Source organism: Xyrauchen texanus, chromosome 11, assembly GCF_025860055.1.
Source record: "Xyrauchen texanus isolate HMW12.3.18 chromosome 11, RBS_HiC_50CHRs, whole genome shotgun sequence".
Taxonomy (NCBI): domain Eukaryota; kingdom Metazoa; phylum Chordata; class Actinopteri; order Cypriniformes; family Catostomidae; genus Xyrauchen; species Xyrauchen texanus.
Genome location: NC_068286.1, coordinates 46,332,187 through 46,360,161, shown reverse-complemented (window position 1 = coordinate 46,360,161; position 27,975 = coordinate 46,332,187). Strand labels below are relative to the sequence as shown.

Sequence of the window (27,975 nt, the reverse complement as noted above, 5' to 3'; positions counted from 1 at the left end):
GCAGCACTGACACATAGCAGAGCACAGACAGGGCTAATCAGCCACAAAGCTCAGTTTGGCATGCCTGACGTTTCCAAGTATAGATTTTGCATTTGTTTATAGAGACATCACATGCATTTTAGTTCTCAAATGCACATGTTTTATCTGTTTAAGCCTTGATATTGTGCATGTGCAGTTTTAGAGATAGTAATGGATATTTGACTGTGACAGGAATTAAATGACAGATGCTGTCTGTCTTTCTGCAGAAGAAAAATCTTGCATGTGTTCAATACTTCAGCACATGCGCCGAACGCCGTCGCACTTGCAAAAGTGCCCTACTGCTGGATAAAATGTAACCTGAACAACCTCTTCCATAGTGTCCTTACTATTGTGACATGACAAGCAAGTTCTTTGTCCACACTGAACCTGACAAAATCACAGCCAATCAGAAGATATTTGATGTTTAATGTACAGTTATTAGGAGCAGGATTTCGGAGCGCATGACCATCAGTCGTGTAGTGTGTAAACGCTACGACGTATATCAGACCTGTCTGAAATCTGTCAGCGAGTCATTAGGTGTGCGCGCTGTCTCGGCGAGCGAGAGACCATTAATGAGCTACAGTCGATGAAATAGAGAGCGCAGGTGGAGAGCAAGGTGTTGGGTTGCAGGAGACAAAAATGAGAAAATAAATAAAACTTCACCCACGTCTCTCGAACCGCAGTCTCATCATTATTATCAGCTGCTAATTTCCCATTCTGTGCAGACTGGTTGGCGACTTCAAGTCAGATTTACATGGAAGAGATAAGCTCTCGATTCGATTCATATGGGTTTACTTCAGGTATTACGTCCCTTTTGTGTACATATAAAAGACAATATCTCCCAGCTAATGCTGTTAATTATACAGGGGACCTTTTAACTAGGCACATTTCTATGTATTTCTGTAAACAGCGTCTTTAAATGAGCGCATGCTTAATAGAGAGGACTTGAATGGCTTTACCTCATCTGTGCGATGCATGATTAGAATTAAATGTAAAGAACAGAAAGAGTATTATAAGAGACCGTGTTCAATGGGAAATGAGTTTCGTGGATCTCGTCCTTGAACGGAACAACTTTTACTCTCAACACGCTGCTGAACAATTCACGACTAAACTACACAATTAATGTAAACATTGACCAGCCAGTTGTCAAATATATTCACTTTAGTCACATAGCGTGATATTTGGATGCAGATGTGAGTGATTTCCTGTCATTGTAGTGAAGGGTTGCGCATTGAGTGAAAGATCAGTCTTGGGGTTTCAGAATCGATATCGAGATCGTTCAAATGAAGATAAAGATGCATTTAAAAAACACAATTTTTACCCTCCTCTGGTTGTACAGCTGCATTCATCTCGTGTGTGTGTGTGTGTGTGTGTGTGTGTGTGTGTGTGTGTTTGTGTGTGTGTGTGTGTGTGTGTGTGTGTGTGTGTGTGTGTGTGTGTGTGTGTGTGTGTGTGTGTGTGTGTGTGTGTGTGTGTGTGTGTGTGTGTGTGTGTGTGTGTGTGTGTGTGTGTGTGTGTGTGTGTGTGTGTGTGTGTGTGTGTTTGTGTTTGTGTTTGTGTTTGTGTGTGTGTGTGTGTGTGTGTGTGTGTGTGTGTGTGTGGTGTTTTTCAGATCTGATGGTGGAAATGCTGGGTGTGCTGGCCAGCTACAGTATCACAGTGAAGGAACTGAAGTTGTTCTTCAGCAAACTGAAAGGAGAACATGGGCAATGGGTGACTATTTTCTCCTCTATATCTGCTTTTTAACAAACATCTTCCTTATCCACCATCACTCAAGTCACTGTACCAAAATGTCCAGGAATATACAGTTCATTAAGAATCACTTATTGGGGGTCCTGGGTTGCTCAGTGAGTATAGACGCTGACTAACACACCTGGAGTCACGAGTTTGAATCCAGGGCGTGCTGAGTGACTCCAGTCAGGTCTCCTAAGCAACCTAATTTGCCCGGTTGCTAGGGAGATTAGAGTCACATGGGGTAACCTCCTCATGGTCGCTATAATGTGGTTCTCGCTCTCGATGGGGCGTGTGGTGAGTTGTGCGTGGATGCTGCGGAGAATAGCGTGAAGCCTCCACACACGCTACGTCTCCACGGTAACGCGCTCAACAAGCCACGTGATAAGATGCGCGGATTGACTGTCTCAGACGCGGAGGCAACTGAGATTCGTCCTCAGCCACCCGGATTGAGGTGAGTCACTATGCCACCACGATGACTTGGAGCGCATTGGAAATTGGGTGTTCCAAATTGGCGAGAAAAGAAACAAAATAATCACTTATTGAATTTCTCTCAAATTCTAGCAAAGATTAACAGTGTGGGGGGGGTCGCATGTTGAGATCACATTACCCACCAATCGTACTTTATTTCAATCATTTCGTATAATTGGAAGCTTTCTTTCACAGAATAAATGAATCACGGCTGACTGTGAATATCTATTTTTGTTTTACTATGAGTATCTTTGGTTTTTGCGTAACGCTTGATCTGCTTGACTCATTGTCCTCATTTCTATGACTCGAGTAGATGAGGGAGATGTTGAGACTGTGCAGAAGGGTTTGATGCATTAGGCTCAGGCTGTGGTTCGGCACTAGGCAGTGCCATCGATCAGAGCATGCAATCAACATGTCAAAGAAATGGAACAGCGCGCCTTTATGTTTCTAAATCTCATAACCCACCAGCACAACTATTATTATGACTGTTTCTGATGTGCTCACTGCTTATGTTCCTAATTCTCTATATCTCATGTTGGGGATTGTTTTAACAAAATGTGTTACCATAGCAAATTCTGAAAGTGAAATCAATGTCTTAGTCAAGAGTATATATGTATATAACAGTATATAAGATTTATCTCATACAGTATCTGACCAGTGATGGTAAGTAACCAGTAAGACCAGTTATCTGAAGAGGAGTCATTAACAAGCTGTACTTACTATAGGTTTAGGTTTAGGGTTTGGTTGAGGGTTAGTTGCTTGTAACTATGCATAATTGACTATTATTACTATAGTAAATACATGTAATGTGTGTAACTAGGACACCTTAAAAAAAAGTGTTACTGAAAATCGCTTAGTGTTATTGTAGTCAATCGCAGAGGGCATTCAGGCCAAATACACTTATATGCTAATATATGCTAATGCTAGAAGCAGCACAATAAATGGAACTGAGACACGTTTTTAACAGGTGAACAAGCTTTTAACTTGTGTGAGACAGCATCATATTTAAAGACGTTTGACTATCACATATTTACAAAAAAAAACTATTAAACGTAAATGCAGGATGACACACAATCGTGTTTGGTGTGAACCACCTTAATGGGTATCTTCTATTTAAAATTAAAATTTATTTGAAATGCCCAATTCCCACTACTTAGTAGGTCCTCGTGGTGGTGCGGTTACTCGCCTCAATCCGGGTGGCGGAGGACAAGTCTCAATTGTCTCCGCTTCTGAGACCGTCAGTCCGCGCATCTTATCACGTGACTCGTTGTGCATGACACCGCGGAGACTCACAGCATGTGGAGGCTCATGCTACTCTCCACGATCCACACACAACTCACCACACGCCCCATTGAGAGAACCACTAATCACCACCACGAGGAGGTTACCCCATGTGACTCTACCCTCCCTAGCAACCGGGCCAATTTGGTTGCTTGGGAGACCCGGCTGGAGTCACTCAGCACACCCTGGAATCAAACTCGCGACTCCATGTGTGATAGTCAGCGTCAATACTCGCTATCTAGGATACCTAGCCCCCCCTGTTACGTGTTTATCAATTTAAATTATTTTTCAGGGTGTCTGTACTATCTAAAGGCATTTTTTTGTTCTATCTTTTAGCCCCCCCATGCTGTTAAGCTGCTGTCTGTATTGAGGTCCATGGCTCAAAGAAATGGCCCAGATTCCTTCTTCAGTTTCCCAGGGAAGAGTGCTGCGGTGAGACCAAAACACCACTCTGACCCATCTGACCTCAACCGTGATCTCAGTATTAAGTGTTAAACCTTTTGATTTAAATGTGTATACTTTAAGGGGTAGTTCACCCAAAAATGAAAATGGTCTCGATATTTATTCTCCCTCATGATATCCCAGATGTGTTTGACTTTCTTTCTTCAGCAGAACACATTTGAAGAAAAATAGAGGAATATGTCAGCTCAGCTGGTCCTTATAATGCAAGTGAATGGAGATTTCTCTTTTGAAGCTCCAAAAATCACAAACAGTCAGTTTGAACATCATCCATAAGACTCCAGCGGTTATATTAATGTTTTCTAAATCAACACGATCAATTTTGGTGTGAAAAAGATACATATTTAAGTACTTTTTAACTATTAACCCCCCCCACCCCCCCATGCACACCTGAGATATCATGAGGGTGACCTATCCCTTTAAATGCATGAAATAAGTCTTGTGGACAGCATACATGGGAACCCCTGATTACAAAGCTGTAATCTATTCTAAAATGTCGAAAATGATATGAGTAGGTGTGACCAAACTTTGAACTGGTTGTAGTGCATGTTGACATGAACATATCCTGTTCCATGATAGCTGCGATAAGGTCTTTTCGCTGCAGATGTTCGGCTAATTCATCCAGTGTTGTATGGTGTAACTCCCAGCTAGAATGATCAAACTGTGAGGCACCAAGTCTGCATAGTTGATACTCAGGCCTCCTTCAGTCATAAGCAAAGAATCCACACCCTCCCTCGAATCCACTCACACATACAGCGACCGTCCTCACCCAAGAACTTTGACTTGGTTATCCAAGGCATTCCTTCGGTCATGTGACAGAGGAAGCTTTGCAAGTATGTGTAATACCCACTGGAAATTTGATCTCCTCTCTGGAAAAAAAGTGTCTGGGACTTGTGCCCAAATGTCTTGAAACAAGAAACGTTTAGAATTCTAAATAATGTATCAGTTTCGTTTTTGTTACAGAATGTGTTCTTGTGTTTATGATAATGCACATATTAGTGTCGTTTTGACACTTTGATTAATATATTAGGATAGACATACCTTAACTTTTAAAAAACAAAACATGTATCGTGTTTGTATAAAAAAATCAAGCCGTCATCCCACATCATGGGGGTCTTTTTATATTTTAGAGGGCGTGTGTGTGTGTGTGTGTCGCCTTTCTGTGTTGCCAGTGTCCACTTGAAACGGCGCCAAATGAATGGTGTCCTCTCAGGAAATTCTTAGATTGGGTGTTATTCGGTTATTCCAACACAGAGAGGATGCTGTTTCAAGAGACAATAACACTGTGTTTGCCTTCCTCCTTCTGTAAACCGCTGGTTTGACTGGACGCTTTCAGAGTACATGCGCACATAGCTGTTTCGCACATCCCTCCAAGGATACTACTTTTAATTATTTCCTTCTGCTCATTTACTGTAGTTGTTGTGGTCCTCTATATGCTTTTAATGATATGCCACCATACACGAAGAAACCTAACAGGAGTGTCTTTATGTCATCAGGCCATTGCTCTTCCACCCATTGCAAAGTGGCCATACCAGAACGGCTTCACCTTTCACACCTGGCTGCGCCTGGACCCCATCAATAACATCAATGTTGACAAGGACAAGCCTTATCTCTACTGGTGGGTCAGATACAAACACTAATCACACCTCTCGCCATGTAAAATAAAACAGCTCTAACTGTTTTCTAACTCTGTCTGAGGACACTTGGAGTGCATAGAGGAAGATAAGATGACTGCCACTTTCGTTTGTTTGAAAGGGGCCGTAAAGTTTGAAGTATTTGTCGGTGGATAAAATAAGCAAAAGGAATATCGGATCCCCCGTTTGTCCTCTTTCTCTTTGACTAGTGGTGAGGCTTCTCAAGGACAGGATTTCGCAGCTTTTCATGTTCCATTTTCAGCTTATGATTAATTTGTGTCAAATATGTAAATGATGCAAATGGAGCTGTTACCGAACGATAATTGAATCTGCAGGAAAAAACAGTAAGATTAGCACTCTTTACTCTGCAGAGATTAACACTGTAAATTACAGGCCTCCTCTTTATTTAACCCATGTGCGACCTTCAGGACATTTTTGACTTTTCGATCATTTGTTAATGCCAATGACATACATTTAGCATTTTACATATTTAAACCTCAGTTCCTATAATACATCTATAATACACAAAATAGTAATTTGATAGATTTGAGAAAAAAGTTATATTGCGATATAATAAACCAACGGTATCATGAGTCGACTTGCTTGGTTATCAAGGAAAATGCACAAATAGATTACTGATAATGCTGAAATGTGTATTTCTCAACTCAAACATACAACTAGCAACAAAAACCACTATAAATGCAGTGTTTTCAAATTAAATATATTTCATATATATATGTATATGTGTGTGTGTGTGTATATATAAATATATGTGTGTGTGTGTGTGTGTATATATATGTGTGTGTGTGTGTCAGGACCTTCAGGACAAAAATGTCCCCATTGAAACCCATTTAAATGGCAATATTTGATCCTAGTGTCTTTAAAGCGTAAAATCATGTCTTCTATGATATTACACTTTCATTCCAGAGCCCTGGCTGAAGAATTTACATTTTTTATATTTTCCACCAGATGGCGCCATTTTTCTCATGTTTATCCTATGGAGCAAATACAAGCTTTTCCCCTATTTTCTGTTTGTTGTATTATAGAGACCTGCAGGACAACTGAATAAATGATGCAGCTAAAATTGTGTGTGTGTCTTGGTATGGATGTCAGTGTGTTTTGTATGTGTATTGAGAAATTTGTGTGTGTGTGTTTGTAAAAAAAACATCAGTGGGATTCTGTAAAGAAACTGGCATTTAAAGGGTTAAAATCCTGCAAATGAATGAATATTTGGTAGTTATGATCAGGACTGATGTTGGTTAAAATATGATCCCATTTAAAGTGGAAACTAATATTATTATGGCAGTTTTTTTGACGTGGACATATTTGATCACATGATGAAGATCACAAAAACTGTGTATTATTGTTCCTTACAGCTACTCTTTCTTTTGAGAGTCGAGCTGTATCGTGTGAGAAATGTAGCTCCTATTAAATGAAAAGTGTCTGTGTTCTCTCTCATCTTTAGTTTCCGTACCAGCAAATGTCTGGGCTACTCGGCACACTTTGTGGGCGGTTGTCTGATTGTGACCGCTCTAAAATCCAAAGCCAAAGGCTTCCAGCACTGTGTGAAATACGACTTTAAACCCCAGAAGGTATGAATCACCGCAGCCTTGTGTGTCCTCACATAAGACGTAGAGGTAAAGATAGAGACTTTATAAAGTGTGCAATGTGTCAAGGCGAGCAAAATTGCCATGAAAAGGAGGTTTCACGCCAGGTACAAACCATGACTGTGGATTTGCGAGGAGAAACCAAATCCCTGCCCTGCTCCGATTCCATCTCTGCCCTGGGACGGTTGTGGTAGGAGCCTTTATCCAACGCCTTCAGACTAGAGCTGGACTGCCGCAGTGATGGATGATCTTACATTTAGTCTAAATCTCTGCACCACACTAGAACAAAATGTGCTTTTAACGTTATTTGATTTAGAAATGTTTTTTTAAACGGGCACTCCAACCATAGCGGTATCACAGACTGGTGACTCTTATGGGGCAGGGTTGGGGTTCGGCTTAAATTCATATGTCTAACACCATGAAGGTTGATGTACAAGCTTAAGCAAAGCTTTTTATAGAGCATTTTTGGCCTATATTTCCAGTCTGTTCCATTATATTCCCTCTGGAGAGGCCTAACCTAAGGGATAAGCACCTTCATTGACTTTTCCCACTATTTAATGGAAATTCAAGAAGATCTGGGTGAGATTGTAGCCAGAGGGTGTAAATGGACCACAGTCTCATAACTGTAGCAGAGTTGAAGACTTGAAGAAACACGAGACAAAGACAGAAGATTGCTTATGGATTGGGTTTTTCTACAGACTGTATAGCTTTGTGATGTTGATTTTACTTCAAGAACACCATAATGTGTTCTAGTCTTCACTGTTGTTATTATCTTGTTTTATACAGTGGTATATGGTGACCATAGTGCACATCTATAATCGCTGGAAGAACAGTGAAATTAGCTGCTATGTCAATGGAGAGTTGGCGTCATATGGCGAGATCACCTGGTTTGTCAACACAAGTGATGTAAGTATTTTGAAAAGACTGCCTCTGACTTCTAACGTGCTCAAGGCACCTGATTTTTCAAATTGAAGCAGATATATATATGCCAAAATACCCAGACACTTCAAAAGCTGTTTGAAAGTTGTCAACTTTTGTTGACTTCACAGTCCATTTCCAATGCAAACTCATTTGACGGCTGAACAATAACAAAGCCAAACATGTACTTTTAGCACATGGACATTTAATGCGTTCATTCAGCCGTCTGCTATTCATTTCACATGGCTGTTCCTCGCCTAAGCTGCTGAATTCTGTCAATGACCAATGAGTGCGCATGCAGGACACGTTGGCTTTTCAATTGAGATGATGTATTATAGACAAGCCTTATTATACTGAAACGGCTTCGCACAAGGCGACGTTAGATTGAGGCAGGCGCTTTCTTTTTCGTGGCATTTGCAGCACAGTATTTTTTCTTAAATGGTTTCCTCTGTCAAGACACAAAGTGAAAAGGACTTCATGGTTTATTGCTCTTATTGTGTGCATGTAGATGTAGAAGTAAAACTACTGTATGCACATTATCACTGATCCATTTTAAGGAGAAATAGTAATAAAAAGGTTGATATTTTTCATTGAACATCCCAAAACAGTATAAGCATGCAGCATTGACAGAAAAACACAAAGCTGTTCCTTCTGACCTGTTCTTCACAGACATTCGACAAGTGTTTCCTGGGTTCATCAGAGACGGCAGATGCCAACCGCGTGTTTTGCGGTCAGATGGGGGCGGTGTATCTATTCAGTGAATCTCTAAGTGCTGCTCAGATACTCGCCATCTATCAGCTGGGGCCTGGATACAAGGTATGCTCAGTTCACACTTATATAAGAGATTTATTTCTCTGATGCTTTAATATGCTTGTTTATTTGCACTACCACATTGATTCATATAGCAGACACTTTTACCCAAAGCTGATGAGTAATAATACAACAAAAGCGAATCACTGTAGAGGTGCTGTAACACAAAAAGCTAGTATGAGCTAGTACGGAGATGTTTGTTTCAGTGTACACTGAGGTACTCTAAATGTAAAGCTTTGGGAGAGTGATTTTGTGCCTCTTGTGTTGGTACAATTAGGGGCCTATCACTTACTGACTGTAGGGTTAAAGGCTGTATGTATGCACAAGTGGATGCAGGTCCTACTCGACAGAGCGGGATTCGAACCGGGTCTCCAGCATGGGAGGCGGACGCGCTAATGAGGAGGCTAAAGGCATCAGTCACTAGTGCGCCTCTTGAGGCCAGGGGAGTGAGGTTTAGCAATCACGTACCAGCTGACTCCCATTACACTCACCCCCCTAAACCTCATAACCATCCGGGTCATGGAAACACTGTAAACAGTCCTCGTTACAACGACATAACGCACTGCTGAGCCACCATAGTACGATGCATCATTAGAGAAACAAACTAGCTAGTCCCGACTGTTTCCCGAAACCCTAGTAACTATGTTGCATATCCATCGTTCGAACCACGAACGATGTTTCAGCAATTATTGCCCCAGTGCTCAGTGTGGTGGTGGTGGAGATGCTGTTCCCGATCCGGACTGACTGAGGTCTCCCAGTCAGGAAGTCCAGGATCCAGTTGCAGAGGGAGGTGTCCAGGCCCAGCAGGTTCAGCTTTCCAATCAGGTGCTGGGGAATGATTGTGTTGAATGCTGAGCTGAAATCTATGAACAGCATTCGAACGTATGAGTCCTTATTGTCTAGGTGGGTGAGGGCCAGATGGAGGGTTGTGGTGATGGCATCGTCCGTTGAACGGTTTGAACGATATGCAAACTGCAGTGGGTCTAGTGAGGGGGCAGCTGGGTCTTAATCTGCCTCATGACGAGCCTCTCAAGCACTTCATGATGATGGGTGTAAGCGCGACGGGACGGTAGTCGCTGAGGCAGGACACTGAAGACTTCTTTGGCATGGGGATGATGGTGGTGGCCTTGAAGCACGTTGGAACAACGGCGCTGCTCAGAGAGATGTTGAAGATGTCGGTAAGAACATCTGCTAGCTGGTCTGCACATCCTCTGAGCACTCTGCCAGGAATGTTGTCTGGTCCAGCAGCCTTCCGTGGGTTGACTCTACGTAGAGTTTTCCTCACATCTGCCGTGGTAAGACAGAGCACCTGGTCGTTGGGAGGAGGGGTGGACTTCCCGCCATCACGCCGTTCTGCACTTCAAACCGAAGCGTAGAAGTCGCTCAGCGCATCTGGAAGGGAGGCATCTTTGTCACAGGCAACTGATGTTGTCCTGTAGTTGGTGATGGCCTGGATGCCCTGCCACATGCGCGCGTGTCACCGCTGTCCTGGAAGTGACTGTGGATTCTCTGGGCGTGCAGCGCTTTGCCTCTCTGATTGCCCGTGACAGTTTGGCCCTAGCTGTTCTTAGGGCTGCCTTATCGCCTGCTCTGAAGGCGGAGTCTCGGACCTCAGCAGCGTGCGCACCTCCGCAGTCATCCACGGCTTCTGGTTGGAGCGTGTGGTGATGGTCTTGGAGAAAGTGACATCATCAATGCACTTGCTGATGTAGCTGGTCACTGATGCTGTGTATTCCTCCAAGTTGGTAGAATCGCCATATGTTGCAGCCTCCCTGAACATGTGCCAGTCAGTACACTCAAAACAGTCCTGAAGAGCAGAGATGGCTCCTGCTGGCCAGGTTTTCACCTGCTTCTGAAGCGGTTTTGTGCGTCTGACGAGCGGTCTGTATGCTGGAATTAACATAACAGAGATGTGGTCTGAGTAGCCGAGGTGGGGCGGGGCTCCGCCGGCACGCGCCTGGGATGTTTGTGTAAACAAGATCAAGCGCGTCGCCTCTCGTTGCAAAGTCCACATACTGATGGAATTTAGGGAGCACTGTCTTGAGATTTGCATGGTTGAAATCTCCGGCGACAACAAACAGTCCGTCGGGGTGAGCGTTCTGCAGTTCGCTCATAGCCCCATACAGTTCACAGAGCGCTTCCTTAGCGTTAGGCTGGGGAATGTAAACTCCGGTTATGCAAACAGTGGTGAATTCCGTGGTAGATAAAAAGGTCTGCATCTAACAGTCACAAGCTCCAACAGCGATGAACAGTAACTAGAGACTAGCATAGAGCTCTATCACCAAGAAAGCCCAGCAGCGTCTCTACTTTCTTCGAAGGCTGAGGAAAGCACATCTCCCACCCACCATCCTCACTACATTCTATAGAGGGACTATTGAGAGCATCCTGAGCAGCTGCATCACTGCCTGGTTTGGGACTTGCACCGTTTCGGACCGCAAAGCCCTGCAGAGGATAGTGAGGACAGCTGAGAAGATCATTGGGGTCTCTCTTCCCTCCATCAAAGACATTTACAAAAAACACTGTATCCACAAAGCAACCAGCATTGTGGACTGACCCCACACACCCCTCACACAAACTCTTTACCCTCCTCCCGTCTGGCAAGAGGTACCGAAGCATTCGGGCCCTCACGGCCAGACTGTGTAACAGCTTCTTCCCCAAGCCATCAGACTTCTCAATACTCAGAGACTGGTTTGACACACATGTGTCCTGAGTTGCACTTTAATAACTGTCACTTTATAACTGTCTGCTACCTCAATAACTGCTATGTGCATATAACATTATCTCATAGTATGTTATGTTTACATTTTTAGAAACTGTCATCTTTTGCACTACTGAGTACTGGTCGGCGCTGCACTGTCTATTGTCCTGTTCATTGTCAGTAATTTGTTGTACTGTCCTGTACTTTTTGCACATGTTTGCACGTGCACTTTATATAGGTATATATAGGTAGTTTATATAGGTATTTTATTTCGTTGTGTAGTCTCATGTGGTCCTATGTTGGTCCTTTGTTGTTTTTATGTAGCACCATGGTCCTGGAGGAACGTTGTCTCGCTTTTGCTGTGTACTGTAGCTAGCTGTACATGGTTAGCAATATAGTGTTAATTTACAGTTAGCATCTGAAAACTATGAGCTCTGAAATATGTTAACGACTCAAGTCGCACCTTTTTTTCCATGACTAAGATGAGATGATAACGAGACAGCACCGAAGTCATTAAACACTAACTGTGACTCTATCAACATTAAATATTACTGACGAAAAAAGACGAGACTAAAATGTAGTTTACAAATAAAATCTCTCTTTATTTCTGTCTTGGGGGAAAAGAGGAGACAAAGTATTATAGTCTGTTATTTCTGAATTTCTATACGTATATAAATATGACTGACCATCGGGAGAACCGAGCGGGCCGGTGTGTTTGCCGCGAAACGTGCCGAATGGGCCGCGATAAGCACAAATGAGCCGCCGCGTTATGCAGAACGCGGACCACAAAACAGCGGCGCGATAAAATAATGACAGCAACAGTTGGACTTGGGAGAAAGAGACGATGGTATGAAGGCTAACCACAAATAAATTGAGGTCGGTTAATGTCTTGGTGGTAATGTTAGGTTGTTGTTTTTTTTAAAAGTTATATTAAGACAACTATATTAGACAACTTAATACGCTATATTAAGACAAGGCGGTGGCGTTACATTATGTAGGCTGTGTTTTATAGCTAAACCGAACTCATGAAGCTAATAGGCTAGCACATTGTTGTGAAGTAGCTGATAATGAGCGGGAAAGGTAACGTAAGATTGAGTATAGACCAATGACTTGTGTATTTGACATGGTGACAATGCTGTGTTTATTTGTCCTTCACATTACCATCAAAATTAAATTAATTTGATTTGGCATCAAAATGAATTTGAATATGATATAAAAACGAATTGCCTACAAAAACATACCTCAAAAAAGATGTCTGCAGTAATATGCCTGCATAACCTGCATAAAGTACCACCTAGTTTTGAGTGTGTTGAGTTTTCTTTTTTGGATACTCAGGGTTTTGTTAAGTTAAAATCATTGCAATGATTTACTTCTAGTGCAACACTTGGATTTCTTGATGTTTTACTTGTCTAAACGTGACAAAAATATTACTACAATGTCAACAGTTTTCATTGACTAAATCTAGACTAAATACTGAGGGTTTTCTTTGACTCAGGTAAGACTTTGTCTACTAAAACTTGACTAAACAAACAGAATAAGCTTGACTAAATATGATAAAAACTAACAAGGACATTTGACAGGACTAAGACTAAATAAAAAAAATGCTGACAAAATTAACACTATTGCAATGACAATAAAAGCCACTTTATTTTAATTTTATTTAATTTTTTTATTTATTTTTTTATATGCGTTTTGGCAGATGCTTTTTATCCAAAGTGACTTACAGTGCTCTTATTACAGGGACAATCCCCCCGGATCGAACCAGCAACCTTCTGATTACAAGTTTACCAGTTATGTGCTTTAGACCACTACACCACCACCACTCCGACTTGATGTTGGTTCAACAATGTGGAGGTGGTGTTAATGATGTTACACAGTGGTTGGAGGAACAACTTCTGCAGTGATCGAATGGATATCAAAGCCATTTATTATGAGACCACTGCTAAAGACACGAAATAGACATTACGTTTATATGCACTTTGTACGTGGCGTACTCTTTACTACAGTATACAAGCGGTTTGGGAAGTAAGCACTAAGCAACTCCATAGCAACGTTATTTCACCACGACGCTGCTGTTAATAACGAACCCCATAACTGAGGATGACTACGCTATTTTCTGTTCTCCCTTGTTTTGCTTTATTTGCACATTTCCTCTGTTGCTCGTGTGTTGTTTTCTTTGTGGCCTGTCGGAGCATTGAGCTGCATTGATGGGGTTTCCCACTATTTACTTCCCTTTACCGCACTTGAGGACATACATATGCACACTCTTCAAAAACCAATAAGAACGCCACTTTTATTCTTGACACAATGAGAGATATAGCATTAAATATATATGGAGTGAAAGATACAGACTGTGTCTGTTAAATGGGGCTCTGGTGAAGCTGTGTGGTGTTGCGTGGCAACAAACATACGATTTTCAACTTGGTTTTTTGATGACAGAGAAGTTAAAACCCTTCAGCGTTTAAATACAAAACATCCCATTTGATGACCAAAAATACTCTCTCATTTTGCAATGTATTTTGTGTTAGTGTTTTTATGGAGGTGGTTGGTGATGGCCTGTGGCTCAGCAGGTCATTGGTCAGCAAGACTGTGATTGGCATCATCGATGGCACCCTTATCTCAGTGGCAAGTCCTGTGGTGAATTAGCCCTTGTACATTTGAAGTAAGGGCTATCCAGCCATTAATGTTCAAGTAGTGTGTGATCACCGGGGTCTTCACTGACATTGTGGCAAAATGGCCTGGAAGCACACGTGATTCTTTTAAGTTGGACAAATCAGCAATTTGGTGACAGCTGGTTTTGGGAGACTGAATAACCTCTTCACCCATACCTCTTGATACCTCTGCAGCATCCAGCCACCATTGCAGAGGAAAGGTTCAGTTGGGCCTCCGCCACACAGATTGAGTGTTTCGCCACAATCCGGATGGCGGTGGAATCTCAGTTGTCTGCGTCTGAGACATCAATCCGTGCATGTTATCACATGACTTGTTGAGCGCGTTACCGCAGATACCTAGCACGTGTGGAGGCTTCATGTTATTCTCTGCAGCATCCACACAGAACTCACCACGCACCCCACCGAGAGCGAGAACCACATTATAGCGACCACAAGGAGGTTACCCCATGTGACTCTACCCTCCCTAGCAACCGGGCCAATTTGGTTGCTTAGAAGACCTGGCTGGAGTCTCTCAGCAAACCATGGATTCAAACTCACGACTCCAGGTGTGATAGTCAGCGTCTTTGCTTGTTGAGCTTCACAGGCCCCTTTTTCATCTTTTTAACATTTATGACAGGTGCATTTTGAAGCACTGACAAAACATTCAAACACTACCAAACTGCTAGAGCTAATACTTAGTAGTTAGCACATTGTAAATTTTGTCTGGAAATACTCTATTTTTTTAACGTAATAAAACATTTAAATAATGCTATGGCGCTTTTTCTGCTCGCCTCAGCATATTAATGACGGAGAGCATTAAAAATGTCAATAATATAACGTTATTACTATTATTACGGAGTGACTGTTTATGCTAGTTGTACAAACCTGCCACACAGTGCAGCTATTTGTACTCAAATAATCTGGTGGAAACAAAGCAAATAATCTGGCAGCCATATCACATTGCAGCTCTTGCCTGGTTGCCCACTAAAGCTAAGCAGGGTTGAGCCTGGCCAGTGCCTGGATGGGAGACCTCCTGGGGAAAACCAAGGTTGCTGCTGGAAGTGGTATTAGGGGGGCCAGCAGGGGGTGCTCACCCTACGGTCTGTGTGGGTCCTAATGCCCCAGCATAGTGACGGGGACAATATACTGTAAAAAGGCTACTGTCCTTCGGATGAGATGTTAAACCGAGTTCCTGACTCTCTGTGGTCATTAGGACACTTCTCGTAAAGAGTAGGGGTGTAACCCCGGTGTCCTGGCCAAATTCCCCCCATTGGCGCCTATCTATCATGGCCTCGTATTAATCTCCATCCCTGAATTGGCTACATCACTCTACTCTCTCCTCCCCACCAATAGCTGGTGTGTGGTGGGCGTTCTGGCGCACTATGGCTGCCATCGCATCATCCAGGTGGATGCTGCACACTGGTGGCGGTTGAGGAGATTCCCCCTATGCTAGGTAAAGCACTTTGATTGCCTAGAAAAGCGCTATATAAATGTAAGGAATTATTATTATTAAAGAAATTAAAGTCAAACTGCATCCTCAAGTGTAGATGTGGTTTTTCCATGTGGACGACCTGGGTTTAAATCTGCCTTTGGACCCAGTTTTCCCCCATCCTGTTACCTGTCTCCACTCTTAACTTTTTCTTTAATACTACGTAATAATATTAAAATAAATAATTTAAACTTGATTTCCTTGCAGTGATTTTGTCACGATTAGAGAGTTTGAGAGGAAGGTTTGATCTGGGTAAAATAACCGCATGCTTATGAACCGCATTTGAAAGCTTTATTTATATGCATTAATTACACGGTAGTATGAAGATAGCAACATATGTGCTGCAGTGACGAGAATGGCCGGCGAGCGCTCCTCGTTGCTGTGAGACCTGCAGCTCCTTTCCAGTCGAATTGCAAAGAAATTGTCCCCACTCAAGATATACATCCACTGGGGTGCGGATGCAATCTTTGGTTATTAAAATGTAAAGTTCCGTATGAATGCATTAAAACCCGGAGCCTCTAATGTAAAGGACGAGTTAGTTAGCAATAGACCACCCAGTCAGATGCTTATCAAAAGAACTGATTGATGTCCTCCACTGATCAATATCAACAATATCTCTTCACCGACACATTTGTTTACATTTCAGTTATGTTTAATGCATTATATCTTTATTAAAGTTCAAATAATGCAGAAGCAGATCATGTAAATAACTACAAACTCTGAAACGGGCATTTCTCTGTGCGGTCAGCGCCTCTTGAGTTGTGTGAATGTCCCGATCTAAGGGGGAGATTGAAACTGCACCGGCTGATGCACTCTGTCACGGGACGCTCGTCCCTCGAGCGCACACAGTTAATGCAGCTAGACTATAACATGATTGCTCTTGACTTATTGAAACATAATATATGTGTCACTGTGTGTTTCTTATCGTGAAGAAAATTGGCAATACGCAGCTTTATTAATAAGAGAGAGTTTGTGTTTTTGTGAGTTAAAGATGGATTGAAGTGAACAGAAAGGTGAGAGAGGAAGTCTTCGCCCCATTATACACGGCAACAAAATACGTTTATGATTTGTTTCTGTTTTGGCTTGTTTTCCAATATAAATTGCATTCATTTACTTTAGCAGCTACTGCAGAAGAAAAATATATTATCTGAGAATGTTGAATATAATATTAAAAATATTAAAATATCTAAAAATCATTTAAAAAAGATGCATTCACCTTAGAAGCAGCATGTAAGATATTTAGACTTGCTTTTGGTGAATAGATCTTGAATATGAGTATATTTTGTCTTTACTGCACTCGCAGAAGTATAACCAAGTGAATAAAATACACTTATATACAAAATACACTTACTGTATATTTAAGATACATCCTCATACAGCAAGTCTAAATATCCTATATGTTGCTTCTCAAGTAAATGTATCTTGTTTTAAGGATTTTTAGACATTTTTAAATGGAAAACAAGACAAAAACACTTGATAATAATTTGATTTTTTGCTGTGAATTTCTTTACTGAATTAAACTTAAAATATGTTTTGACCTTTAATTCAGTGAATGTCATTTAGAGGTATTTATAAAGATGATTTTGTCCTCTTTATTGTTAGTAAACACGTTTAATACGACCGTTTAAGTCGGGACACAAGCAGAATAATCGTGTTAAGGGCTAATGATTAATTGCAGAATAGTCGAATAATCGTTAGATTAATCGACTATCAAAATAGTCATTAGTTGCAGCCCTACTGCTGTGTGACTTCAAATTAACGGCGTGTGAGATTGACGTGAGAGGGATCCCTTTAGACGCGACCCATATACAGCAGAGGAGGCTTTGGAAATGTTCAACGAGACACCCGTAATGGTTTTGGAGTCACAATCAGAGTACTCAGATGATGATGATGATAATGATGATAATGATGATCCAGACTACAGACCAGATTGTCCCGGAGATGAAGTTTTGTGCAGTTGTTTGGTGTTTTAATGAGTAGCAGATGATGGTTTGATCACTCCAGTGGAGAAATCTGTCTGCACTATTTGATGTTTTGAATGTGTTTGTGATAAAGGCTCCTAAAGAGTCGACTCAGGAAAAGTTGCAATTATTTGAAAGAACACAGAATTGTATCTTTTAATTTTAAAACATTTAAAGTGAGCAAATAAACATGAATAAAACTGTTATGCACGATCTAATTCTTATGTTCTTGAAGATAAAGATATAAACAGGATAGCTTTGTCATTTTGACCCTCTTCATGCATTGAATAATTAACACTCTTCTTTTTAACACGCTCTTGTGCATGTGCAGAATTGCTCTGGTTTAAACATCTCTCTCTTTGATTCATTTAGGGCACGTTCAAGCATAAGGCCGAGAGTGACCTGCTGTTTGCAGAACATCACAAGATGCTGCTATATGACGGCAAGCTGTCTGCCAGTATTGCCTTCACCTATAATCCCAGAGCCACTGATGCTCAGCTGTGTCTGGAGTCCTCCCCCAAGGACAACACCTCCATCTTTGTGCACTCTCCACACGCCCTCATGCTGCAGGTATGCTCTTCATCACAGCTTGTTCACCAGCCATGTGCAGCTGCATGCGGAGACCTGCTCCGCCAGGTGGACTGCAGTCTGTGGGCTAATGAATCGAGCTCATCACCGTACGTTAACATAATTAAGAATATGACCATTTTATCATCTCGCTCAGCAAAACACGGCACACACCTGTGCCCTATCCTGCACACCATGAGTTCAGTGCTGAAAGCATCTAATTTAGTCTTCAACATTTTCCAATGGAGGCTGCCAGCTTTTAATATTAATTAGGTAATTATTTAATTCATTTATATAATAGCAGGGTCCCCGTGTGACCGTGGGGACCCTGCTATTATAGGAGATAAAGTGCCTTTTCCAGTCATCCGGAATGACTTGATAGGTCATGGAATAGTCTTGAAAAGTGGATGGTGTTAAAGAGTGGGAGCCATGTAATACTTAATTTGTCATTTGTATTTCAGTTAGAAAGCAAAAGCCTTTTAAGCTGTATTGGCTTCTTCACATGCTGAATAGATGAAGTAGATCTCTCTCGAAGGATGATTTTTATGGATGTGTTATCATTTGCCATCTGGGAGAGCCCTGGTCTGATTACAGACACGTTAAGAAGCATCTCTCAGCCATCTTTCTCTATTTAATTTTCCTCAGTCTGTCTCTGTTTCTCTCTCTCTCATTATGCATACAGAGCATAGATTCAGGAAATAACTTTGTCGTTCTGGAATAGTTGTTTCACGGCTGTGTCAGAACAATATGCAAATGCCATTCTGAGTCGAGTGCCTCCGTGTACAACAGTAAGACAAGACGCGACGTACAATTACCAAGCAAATCTGATATTTAATGCAATGCATTTCTGTGTCTCAGGACGTCAAAGCAGTGGTGACGCACTCAGTTCAGAGTGCCATCCACTCTATAGGAGGAGTTCAGGTCCTCTTTCCCCTGTTTGCACAGCTGGATTACCTCCAGCACACCGGCGACGAGCTGGACACCTCTGTCTGGTGAGAATACATGACTTCTGCCCTGTGTGTCTCAGTGGGGGGAAAAAGAATGAACACAGTTAATGTTTTCTCTCCTAAACTTGTGAAGACCCAGTGGACACAATGCTAGCTTTTAGTGTTTTTGTTTATTTAATTCTCCCCAATTTGGAATGCACAATTCCCAATGTGCTCTAGGTCCTCGTGGTGGCATAGTGAGGACGACTCTCCGTTGCCTCCGCGTCTGAGACCGTCAATCCGTGCATCTTATTACGTGGCATGTTGAGCATGTTACCGTGGAGACGTAGCATGTGTGGAGGCTTCACGCTAATCTCCGCGGCATCCACGCACATCTCACCACACGCCCCACCGAGAGTGAGAACCACAGTATAGCGACCACGAGGAGGTTACCCCATGTGACTCTACTCTCCTTAGCAACCGGGCCAATTTGGTTGCTAAGGAGACCTGACTGGAGTCACTCAGCACGCCCTGGTTCAAACTCGTGACTCTAGGGGTGATAGCCAGCGTCAATACTCGCTGAGCCACCCAGTCCCCTCGCTAGCTTTTAGTTTTTTCATGGCACCCAAACTATTTAAGGGCGTGCCAATTGGGGCTGTAGTTCAGATTGCTTCTTGCCCTGGAACATTTACACTGGCCCCACCACAAATATTATAATGAGCTAATTTTTGCAGTGTCTGATAAATATACGAAAACATTGGGGAAAAAAAAAGCTAGAATGATATAAACAAACCTTGGCATAATTCAACCCATTACAGCTGAGACTTCCAATACTGTTACAGGCAATTTCAATTAATGTATGTTATCAAGCTAGCTAACGTTAACACCATTTAAATCTGCACAGTTTATCAATAATGCGATATTGCAAATGTTTTCATTTCTATGGCATAAATACTCATCTAAATGATCAACGAATGTAAGATGACCCACTGGAGGTCATTGGCCAATTAGGCCAATAAGTTTTGCAAAACCATGTTTTTGCATCACTTTCAAACAGTTTATTATCAGAATGAACACTACACTTGATCTTATTCATTTGCAGGGTTCATGGTACTGAACTACAGTGTGAACTCTATATTTAAAACCTGAGCTAGATCAGGACTGTGTGTTATTTGTCTGCTTGTTGTTTTGTTTAGTTATGCATCTTTGACTATATGTCTTTTTCTCAGTTGCACACTATTGTCATTTGTGATGGAGCTGCTGAAGGGCTCTGTAGCTATGCAAGAGCAGGTGCTGGCCTGCAAGGGCTTTCTTGTCATCGGTTACACACTGGAGAAGGTGAGTGTTCCTTAAATCCCACTAATGCCAGGGAACCAGGGAACACTTGTTTAACAAAGTTGCATGTATAGTAACATTGCATGATCATTATTCTTGGACAGGGCTGGACTGGGAAGAGAAATCGGCCCCGGAATTTACATGGCAACTGGCCCAAAACTGTGTGTGGGGGGGGTTTGCCAAAAGTTGTTGAGCGGGGGGGGGGGGGTGTGGTCACTGTCCTTTTCTGCATATCACAGCACCGTTTTGTGGTCCGTTCTGCATAACGCGCCGGCTCATTTTAGCTTAGCACGGCAGACCCACCGGCTGGCTCGGTTCTCCCGATGGCCAATGCGCCCCTAATCGGGAATGCGCCCCTAATCGTCGGCCCACCGGGAAAATGCCCGGTATGCCAGATTACCAGCCCAGCCCTGGTCTTGGACTACTTGCCAATTTCTTCTTTTTTTTTATTGTCTTTTTCTTTCTTTTTACTCTTTCTTTTTTTTTTTTTTTTTTTTTAATATGGTCATGCATACTAACTTTCTCATCCTGTAATTAATTTCTGTTACTCATACTACTAAAATGTCCTTGATGTTCACAGCTTAATCTGACCTCAGGTCACACCATGACCGCAGTAATCATGCTGTGGAAAGACGCAGAACTAGAACCTGATTTAATCTGTATCTGTAAAAGATCTACAGAGCTGATGCGGCTTCTATCGTTCATTCAGACTAACCATTTTAACCGTTTGTATGAGAGCATATTTATTACTGTATGCCATGCTTACTCGCTTGTGCCATACAGAAGACGTGAACTGTTCCTTTTTGTCCTGTAGTGTTGATTATATTTATCGTTTTATGTTTTTCTGATGTCTTATTTTGCCTGTATTCTCTCCTCAGTCTTCCAAAGTACATGTGACACGACCCGTTCTGGAAATCGTCCTTGCCTTTGCCCGTTACCTCAGCAACCTTCCCACTGGCATCTTGCCACTGAAACAGCTGTGTGACCATGTCCTCTTCAACCCTACCATCTGGATTCATGCCCCAGCTAAGGTATCTTACTCATCCATTTATGCAAGCCACATAAACACAAACTCATACTTTTACATGACTTGCTCGCTAAATAGTTTACCAGTTCTTTGTTTTCTCAAACGGTCTGTTAATTTGTGGTTTAAACTGATTTGCTGCCCCCAACAGGTGCAGTTGGTTCTCTACACCTACCTTGCCACGGAATTCATCAGCACTGTCACCATCTTCAATGCCATCCGAAGAGTAGGAACCGTACTGCAGGTCATGCACACGCTCAAGTATTTCTACTGGGTTGTAAACCCACTGGACCGCAGCGGAATCACGCCCAAGGGTCTCGGTAAGACCCGCTGAATCACTAAACTAACTTCTCAACACATCCCGAGAGCAGAGAATATGAGAAACTTTGTCTTAAAGGATCCATGTGGGACTATATCAGTTTACACTCATTAAAACTATGTATTTCTAAAGGAATATCTTACAGCTTGTTGGATTGGTTGATTTGAGTCTCACTGGGATTAAAAAGCTATATGCATTTATTTACCACTGTAGGTAGACAGCAACTCAGGAGAAGAATATAGTAGTTTAGAAGTGTTATTTAATTATTTATCACCAAAACTATGGAAGCCCGTTTGAGCCAAGTCAAATAGAAATAAAAAAATCCAGTTCACAAGTAATTTTTTTTTTATATCTCAATATTTTAAGATAAAATTGCATGATTCCAAGATTACCATTTAAAAATAATGACATAATATCTCAAATTATTGAGTTAGTATTCAGGGGTATTGCTTTATATATATATATATATATTATACACTGGCAGCCAAACGTTTGGAATAATGTTCAGATTTTGCTGTTTTGGAAAGAAATTGTTACTTTAATTCACCAAAGTGGCATTCAACTGATCACAAAGTATAATCAGGACATTACTGATGTTAAACAGCACCATCACTATTTAAAAAAGTCATTTATGATCAAATCTAGACAGCAGCATCACTCCAACACCTTATCCTCGAGTAATCATGATAAATTGATCATTTGATACTAGAAAATCACTCGCCATTATATCAAACACAGTTTAAAGATATTTGGTTCATTAAATGAAGCTGAACATTGTCTTTGTGTTTGTGTTTGAGTTGCACAGTATGCAATAGACTGGCATGTCTTCAGGTTGATATTAGGTCCAAAATGGCAAAAAAGAAACAGATTTCTCTAGAAACTCATCAGTCAATCATTGTTTTGAGGAATGAAGGTGATACAATGCAATGATTTCACACAACGGTGTAACTACAGTCTTCAAAGATAAAGACAACTGTCTCTAACAAGGACAGAAAGAGGTGTGGAAGACCAGATGTGCAACTAAACAAGAGGATAAGTACATCAGAGTCTCTAGTTCGAGTAATAGACGCCTCACATGTCCTCCGCTGACAGCTTCATTGAATTCTACCCGCTCAACACCAGTTTCATGTACAACAGTAAACAGAAGACTCAGGGGTGCAAAGTGGGCAAAGAAACACAGACATTGGACAACAGATAATTGGAAAAGAGTGTTACGGATCTTCACCCCATTGAGCGTTTGTGGGATCAGATAGACTGTAAGGTGCGTGAGAAGCGCCCGTCACATCTATGGCAAGTGCTACAGGAAGTGTGGGGTGAAAGGTCACCTGAGTATCTGGACAAACTGACCGCTAGAATAACAAGATCTGCAAAGCTGTCATCGCTGCACTAATTTTTTTGATGAGAACTCTTTGAAGTAGTTTAAGACGTTCTGAAAATTTTTTTCAAATTATAATAGCAATTTTTCACATTATTAATGTCCTGACTATTCATTGTGATCAGCTGAATGCCACTTTGGTGAATAAAAGTACCAATTTCTTTCCATAAGAGCAAAATCTGTACATTATTCCAAACTTTTGGCTGCCAGAATATATAGTATATCCCTCACAACAGAGAACAAATGTGGCAATGGATGGCAATCATTAAGGTCTATCCAGAGGTGACACTATAAGATTGATTATATTTGTCAAAATGACAACTTTAACATCAGTTATGGGGTAATATACCATTTCCCTTCTTATGCACATGATTGCTGGTGTGGCAAGAGCGATGGCTACAATAAAAAAGATATATTTTGAGATAATATCTATATTATCAATATTCAAGATAAAACACAATGAAAAAATCCCACAATATTAATGTTTTAACTTAGATTTCAGAAATCAATATTTGCTGGAATAATCCTGATTTTCAATCACAGCTTTCATGTGTGTTGACATGCCCTCTGCCAGTCTTTCACATTGCTGTTGGGTGACTTTATGCCACTCCTGACGCAACAATTCAAGCATCTCGGTTTTGTTTGATGGCTTGTGGCCGTCCATCTTCCTCTTGATCACATTCCAGAGGTGTTCAATGGGGTTCAGGTCTGGAGATTGGGCTGGCCATGACGGGGTCTTGATCCAGTCCCTTGATTGACCTGTCCATCCATCCCTTGATTGACCTGTCTGTGTGGCATGGAGCATTGTCCTGCTGGAGAAACCAATTCTCAGCGTTGGGGAACATTGTCAGAGCAGTTTTCTTCCAAGATAACCTTGTACGTGACTTGATACATGCGTCCATCACAAAGACGAATCTGCAGATTCCAGCCTCGCTGAAGCACCCCCAGATCACCACCGATCCTCCACCAAATTTCACAATGGGTGAAGGCCTCTCTAGGTCACCGTCTAACCATTAGAGGACCAGGTGGAGGATCGGTGGTGATGTATACTCACGGCGGCCACATCTACAAAAGCGATACCCCCGTTTCGCTTATACTAACACAATAATTTGAGATATGTCATCATTTTGAAATGATAGTCTTAGAATAATGCAATATTATCTTTAAATAATGAGATAGTTTCACAAAATAATGAACCACACCCAGGACCACATTTTAGGTTGACTGTAGTGCGGTTCGCTGTTTCACATCAGAGTTCAGAAAATCCCTTTCACACCAACCAAATGAACCAAACTCTGACTTCAAACAGATTCAGATCTACATCAAAATCTCTAGTCTGAAAGCAGCCTTAATAGTTCATCATGATTTTATTAGCTTATATTTGTTTTAAGAACCCTGCCATGATTACTCCTTTAGAAATGGCCTATTTGATTTATCTCAGTAATGCTTAGTGTCTCTGGATGAAAAGGACACGGCAGGGTTTCTTTGCCTCAAAGCTGCTGTGGGAGAACATCACATCCAATAATAACGGAACGGACTAATTTGTCTGTGCGCTTGACACACCTCATCTCTGTGTAATTTCCACATTCGACTTCTCTCCCGCTTGTCTCGTTCAGGACTCATTTACATGGTCTCCCACATTACCACAAGAAAAATACTTCTTGATTCCCGTGGAGCTATTTGGGTGCACATAATAGGAATACAATATAAACCATAATCAAATTTCTGAAACATTCTGAAATTAAGCTAGTTTTAAACACGTGCAATTAACAAAAATGAAACATTTCTCTTGATTATTCTTGATTTTGTGGCTGATATCATATATCCGTTTGTTTATAGACGGACCGAGACCCAATCAGAAAGAGATTCATTCTCTCCGAGCGTTCCTGCTGTTGTTTGTCAAACAACTGATCATGAAGGTATAGTGGAATGACCGTACAAATAACAAACGGTCTGAAGGAGTCAACTTGAGAAGTGCGGTACAGGTAACTCTTGCGTTTCTGTTGCGTGTAATTGTAGGATCATGGCGTAAAGGAAGACGAACTACAGAGTATTCTCAACTACCTGCTCACAATGCACGAGGTAACCTCATGCACCTCATTACCAATAGTTCCACAGACGTCACCTCTACCTGTATCAAATGATCACACAACACTCAGTCATGCTTCCCTAATTTACTGTTGATTTCTAGTTCTGTGTCATTCTTTGTTCCACTGAACAATCTGTGCTGAAACTGTCACCAGGTGGCACCCAAACCCCAGCTTTTAAAATCAGTGATGTTCCCGCTTGTTTCAAACTGTGATTTTTGAAAATATTTCCTCACTAATAAGAGGTTATGGGGTTTCTTGTAATAAATAGTCTATAATATAGTAATTGCATCAATGTCTTAAGCTGTAGCTCCTTTCAAATGGTGATTAATATGATACACTTACATTTACTCTTCACAGGATGATAATCTGATGGATGTTCTCCAGCTTCTTGTGGCACTGATGTCCGAGCATCCCGGCTCAATGGTGCAAGCCTTTGATCAGCGAAATGGAATACGGTGAGGCTGTGGTTGCTCTTGGCAACCAGACATTCCATTTTTTTTTAGCTTTAACAATTTGTTACTTGCTACTCATCTATGCATTGGTAGGCATTTATTAAATCAATAATTCAGCCAAAAAATGAACATTCTGCTAATGCGTATACACAAGCCATTCCAAATCCTTAAACCTTCATACCATTGGTATTTTTTCCATGGAACATGAAAGTAGTTATTTATGAAGAATCTTAACGCAGCTCTTGCCTGGGTAGCTCGGCGAGTATTGTCGCTGACTACCACCCCTAGAGTCGCGAGTTTGGAATCCAGGTCTCCTTAGCAACCAAATAGGCCCGGTTGCTAGGGAGGGTAGAGTCACATTGGGTAACCTCCTCATGGTCGCTATAATGTGGTTCTCGCTCTCGGTGGGGCGTGTGGTGAGTTGTGCGTGGATGCCACGGAGAATAGCGTGAAGCCTCACGCTACGTCTCCGTGGTAACGCGCTCAACAAGCCACGTGGATTGACGGTCTCAGACGTGGAGGCAACTGAGATGCGTCCTCCGCCACCCGGATTTAGGCGAGTCAATACCCCACCACGAGGACTTAGAGTGCATTGGGAATTAGGTGTTCCAATTTGGGGAGAAAATAAAAAGAAATACACAGCTCTTGCCATACAACAACAGTTCATAGTGACTACAGAAAAATCACCATAAATGTGGTCCATTTCAACGCTATATTCCAAGTCTGCTGAAGCAATTTTTTAGGTTTGTGTGAGAAACAGACCAAAGTGTAAGTCGTTATTCACTAACAATCTTCACCCCTGCTGAAGTCAGTGATGTCAAAATGTATATGGTTCTCACACGTATTGTAAACGAACGGCACTTTTAGATTCTGGCTGCAAATGCGGGCTACACGTTAGCTTTGGTGGAGTGAGAGACTATCAGTGAATAATGACTTAAATTTCCCACTCAGCCTTACACAAAGCTGGTGAATGGCGTCCGATGACTTGGAATACAGCGCACACGTCATAAGCATTTTATTTTTCCTGTTTGGACATTAAGTGGTCACTATGACCTGCTGTTGTATGAGAAGAGCTGCGTAAAGACTCTATATTCTGTTCCATTAACCAATGTCTTTATTAAAAACAAATGAAACGAACAAAACAAAAAAATGAATGATGAGTTTACGTTAGTTGAATGTCATGGAATGACGTGAGGCCACAATACCTCATTCTTAGCAGAGAGTCCCGCTCAACAAAACCCTATAAAAACACTTTCATAGGCTCATCTGATACCTATGCTGCTGTACTGGGCTCTCATACAGGCTACTAAAATTGAGGCTTTACATTTCCAAAGCCTTTATAGACATGCTAGTTCCACTGACAGCAATGGGGTTAAATGTGTACGCTAGCAGGGGGCGTCTGGACAGCTCGTCACGATAAAACGGAGGGCCTCACTTTCATTTCAGATCTGACAACACCACTCAAATCTCACTTCTGTCAAATCCTGCTCTAGAAGGATATAGGCATATTTACATGTTTTAATATGGAGACAGTGTAATGGTGTTGGTTACATACGAATGTACACATCAGCTCTTGGGAGATATGTGCACATACCAGGCTGCACTGCCAATCATTTCCTTGGTTGGAAAGAAATACAGTGAAAACATCAAACTGTTGGAACACATCCATATAATATGTTTAAATGATAGACAAATTAAATATGGTTACTTTGAACTTTGGTTATATTCAAGCTTATTACACGGTGCTCTGGAATGCTCTATTCTGATTGGTCAATGGCGCCATCTAGTGGTCTGATATCTCTGAGTAACAACCGCACATGCACACATCCGCTCATTCGGGTAGTGCAAGTCATCTTTCCTGCTTTTCGGATCACTGTGTGATCTCTATAATAAGCTAATAAAATCATATAAACTCATCAATGTTTCATGTGCATTTATTTATTCGGCAAGTAGTCTTGTAATAAGATGCACAATGAGGAGTCAGCGGTCATTATTTACTACGCAAATGTACTAATCGCAGCTGTCCAGCGATTTATCAGTTCTTCAACGCAGATCAATATTTGTAATGCCCATTTATTTATTCATTTATTTGGATAGCAGTCGTGTTATAATAGCCAGTTGTCATCGCAAAATACAAGACCAAGTCCTGGTCCTGATGA

The 27,975-nt window shown here is 41.6% G+C and overlaps 1 protein-coding gene across 3 annotated transcripts in view; it reads left to right on the top strand.

Annotated features, from left to right (window-relative positions):
* lrba (LPS responsive beige-like anchor protein) overlaps positions 1-27,975 on the top strand; it is a 333,604-nt gene that overhangs the window by 42,444 nt on the left and 263,185 nt on the right. For all 3 annotated transcript variants that reach the window (XM_052138116.1, XM_052138115.1, XM_052138114.1), the window contains exons 3-16: positions 1,631-1,731; positions 3,838-3,933; positions 5,457-5,578; positions 7,060-7,186; positions 7,988-8,107; positions 8,789-8,935; positions 18,101-18,298; positions 19,154-19,287; positions 20,451-20,559; positions 21,435-21,587; positions 21,732-21,900; positions 25,114-25,193; positions 25,294-25,356; positions 25,722-25,819. In XM_052138116.1, coding sequence (XP_051994076.1) covers positions 1,631-1,731; positions 3,838-3,933; positions 5,457-5,578; positions 7,060-7,186; positions 7,988-8,107; positions 8,789-8,935; positions 18,101-18,298; positions 19,154-19,287; positions 20,451-20,559; positions 21,435-21,587; positions 21,732-21,900; positions 25,114-25,193; positions 25,294-25,356; positions 25,722-25,819 — 1,717 coding nt within the window. The remainder of the gene's footprint in view (positions 1-1,630; positions 1,732-3,837; positions 3,934-5,456; positions 5,579-7,059; positions 7,187-7,987; positions 8,108-8,788; positions 8,936-18,100; positions 18,299-19,153; positions 19,288-20,450; positions 20,560-21,434; positions 21,588-21,731; positions 21,901-25,113; positions 25,194-25,293; positions 25,357-25,721; positions 25,820-27,975) is intronic.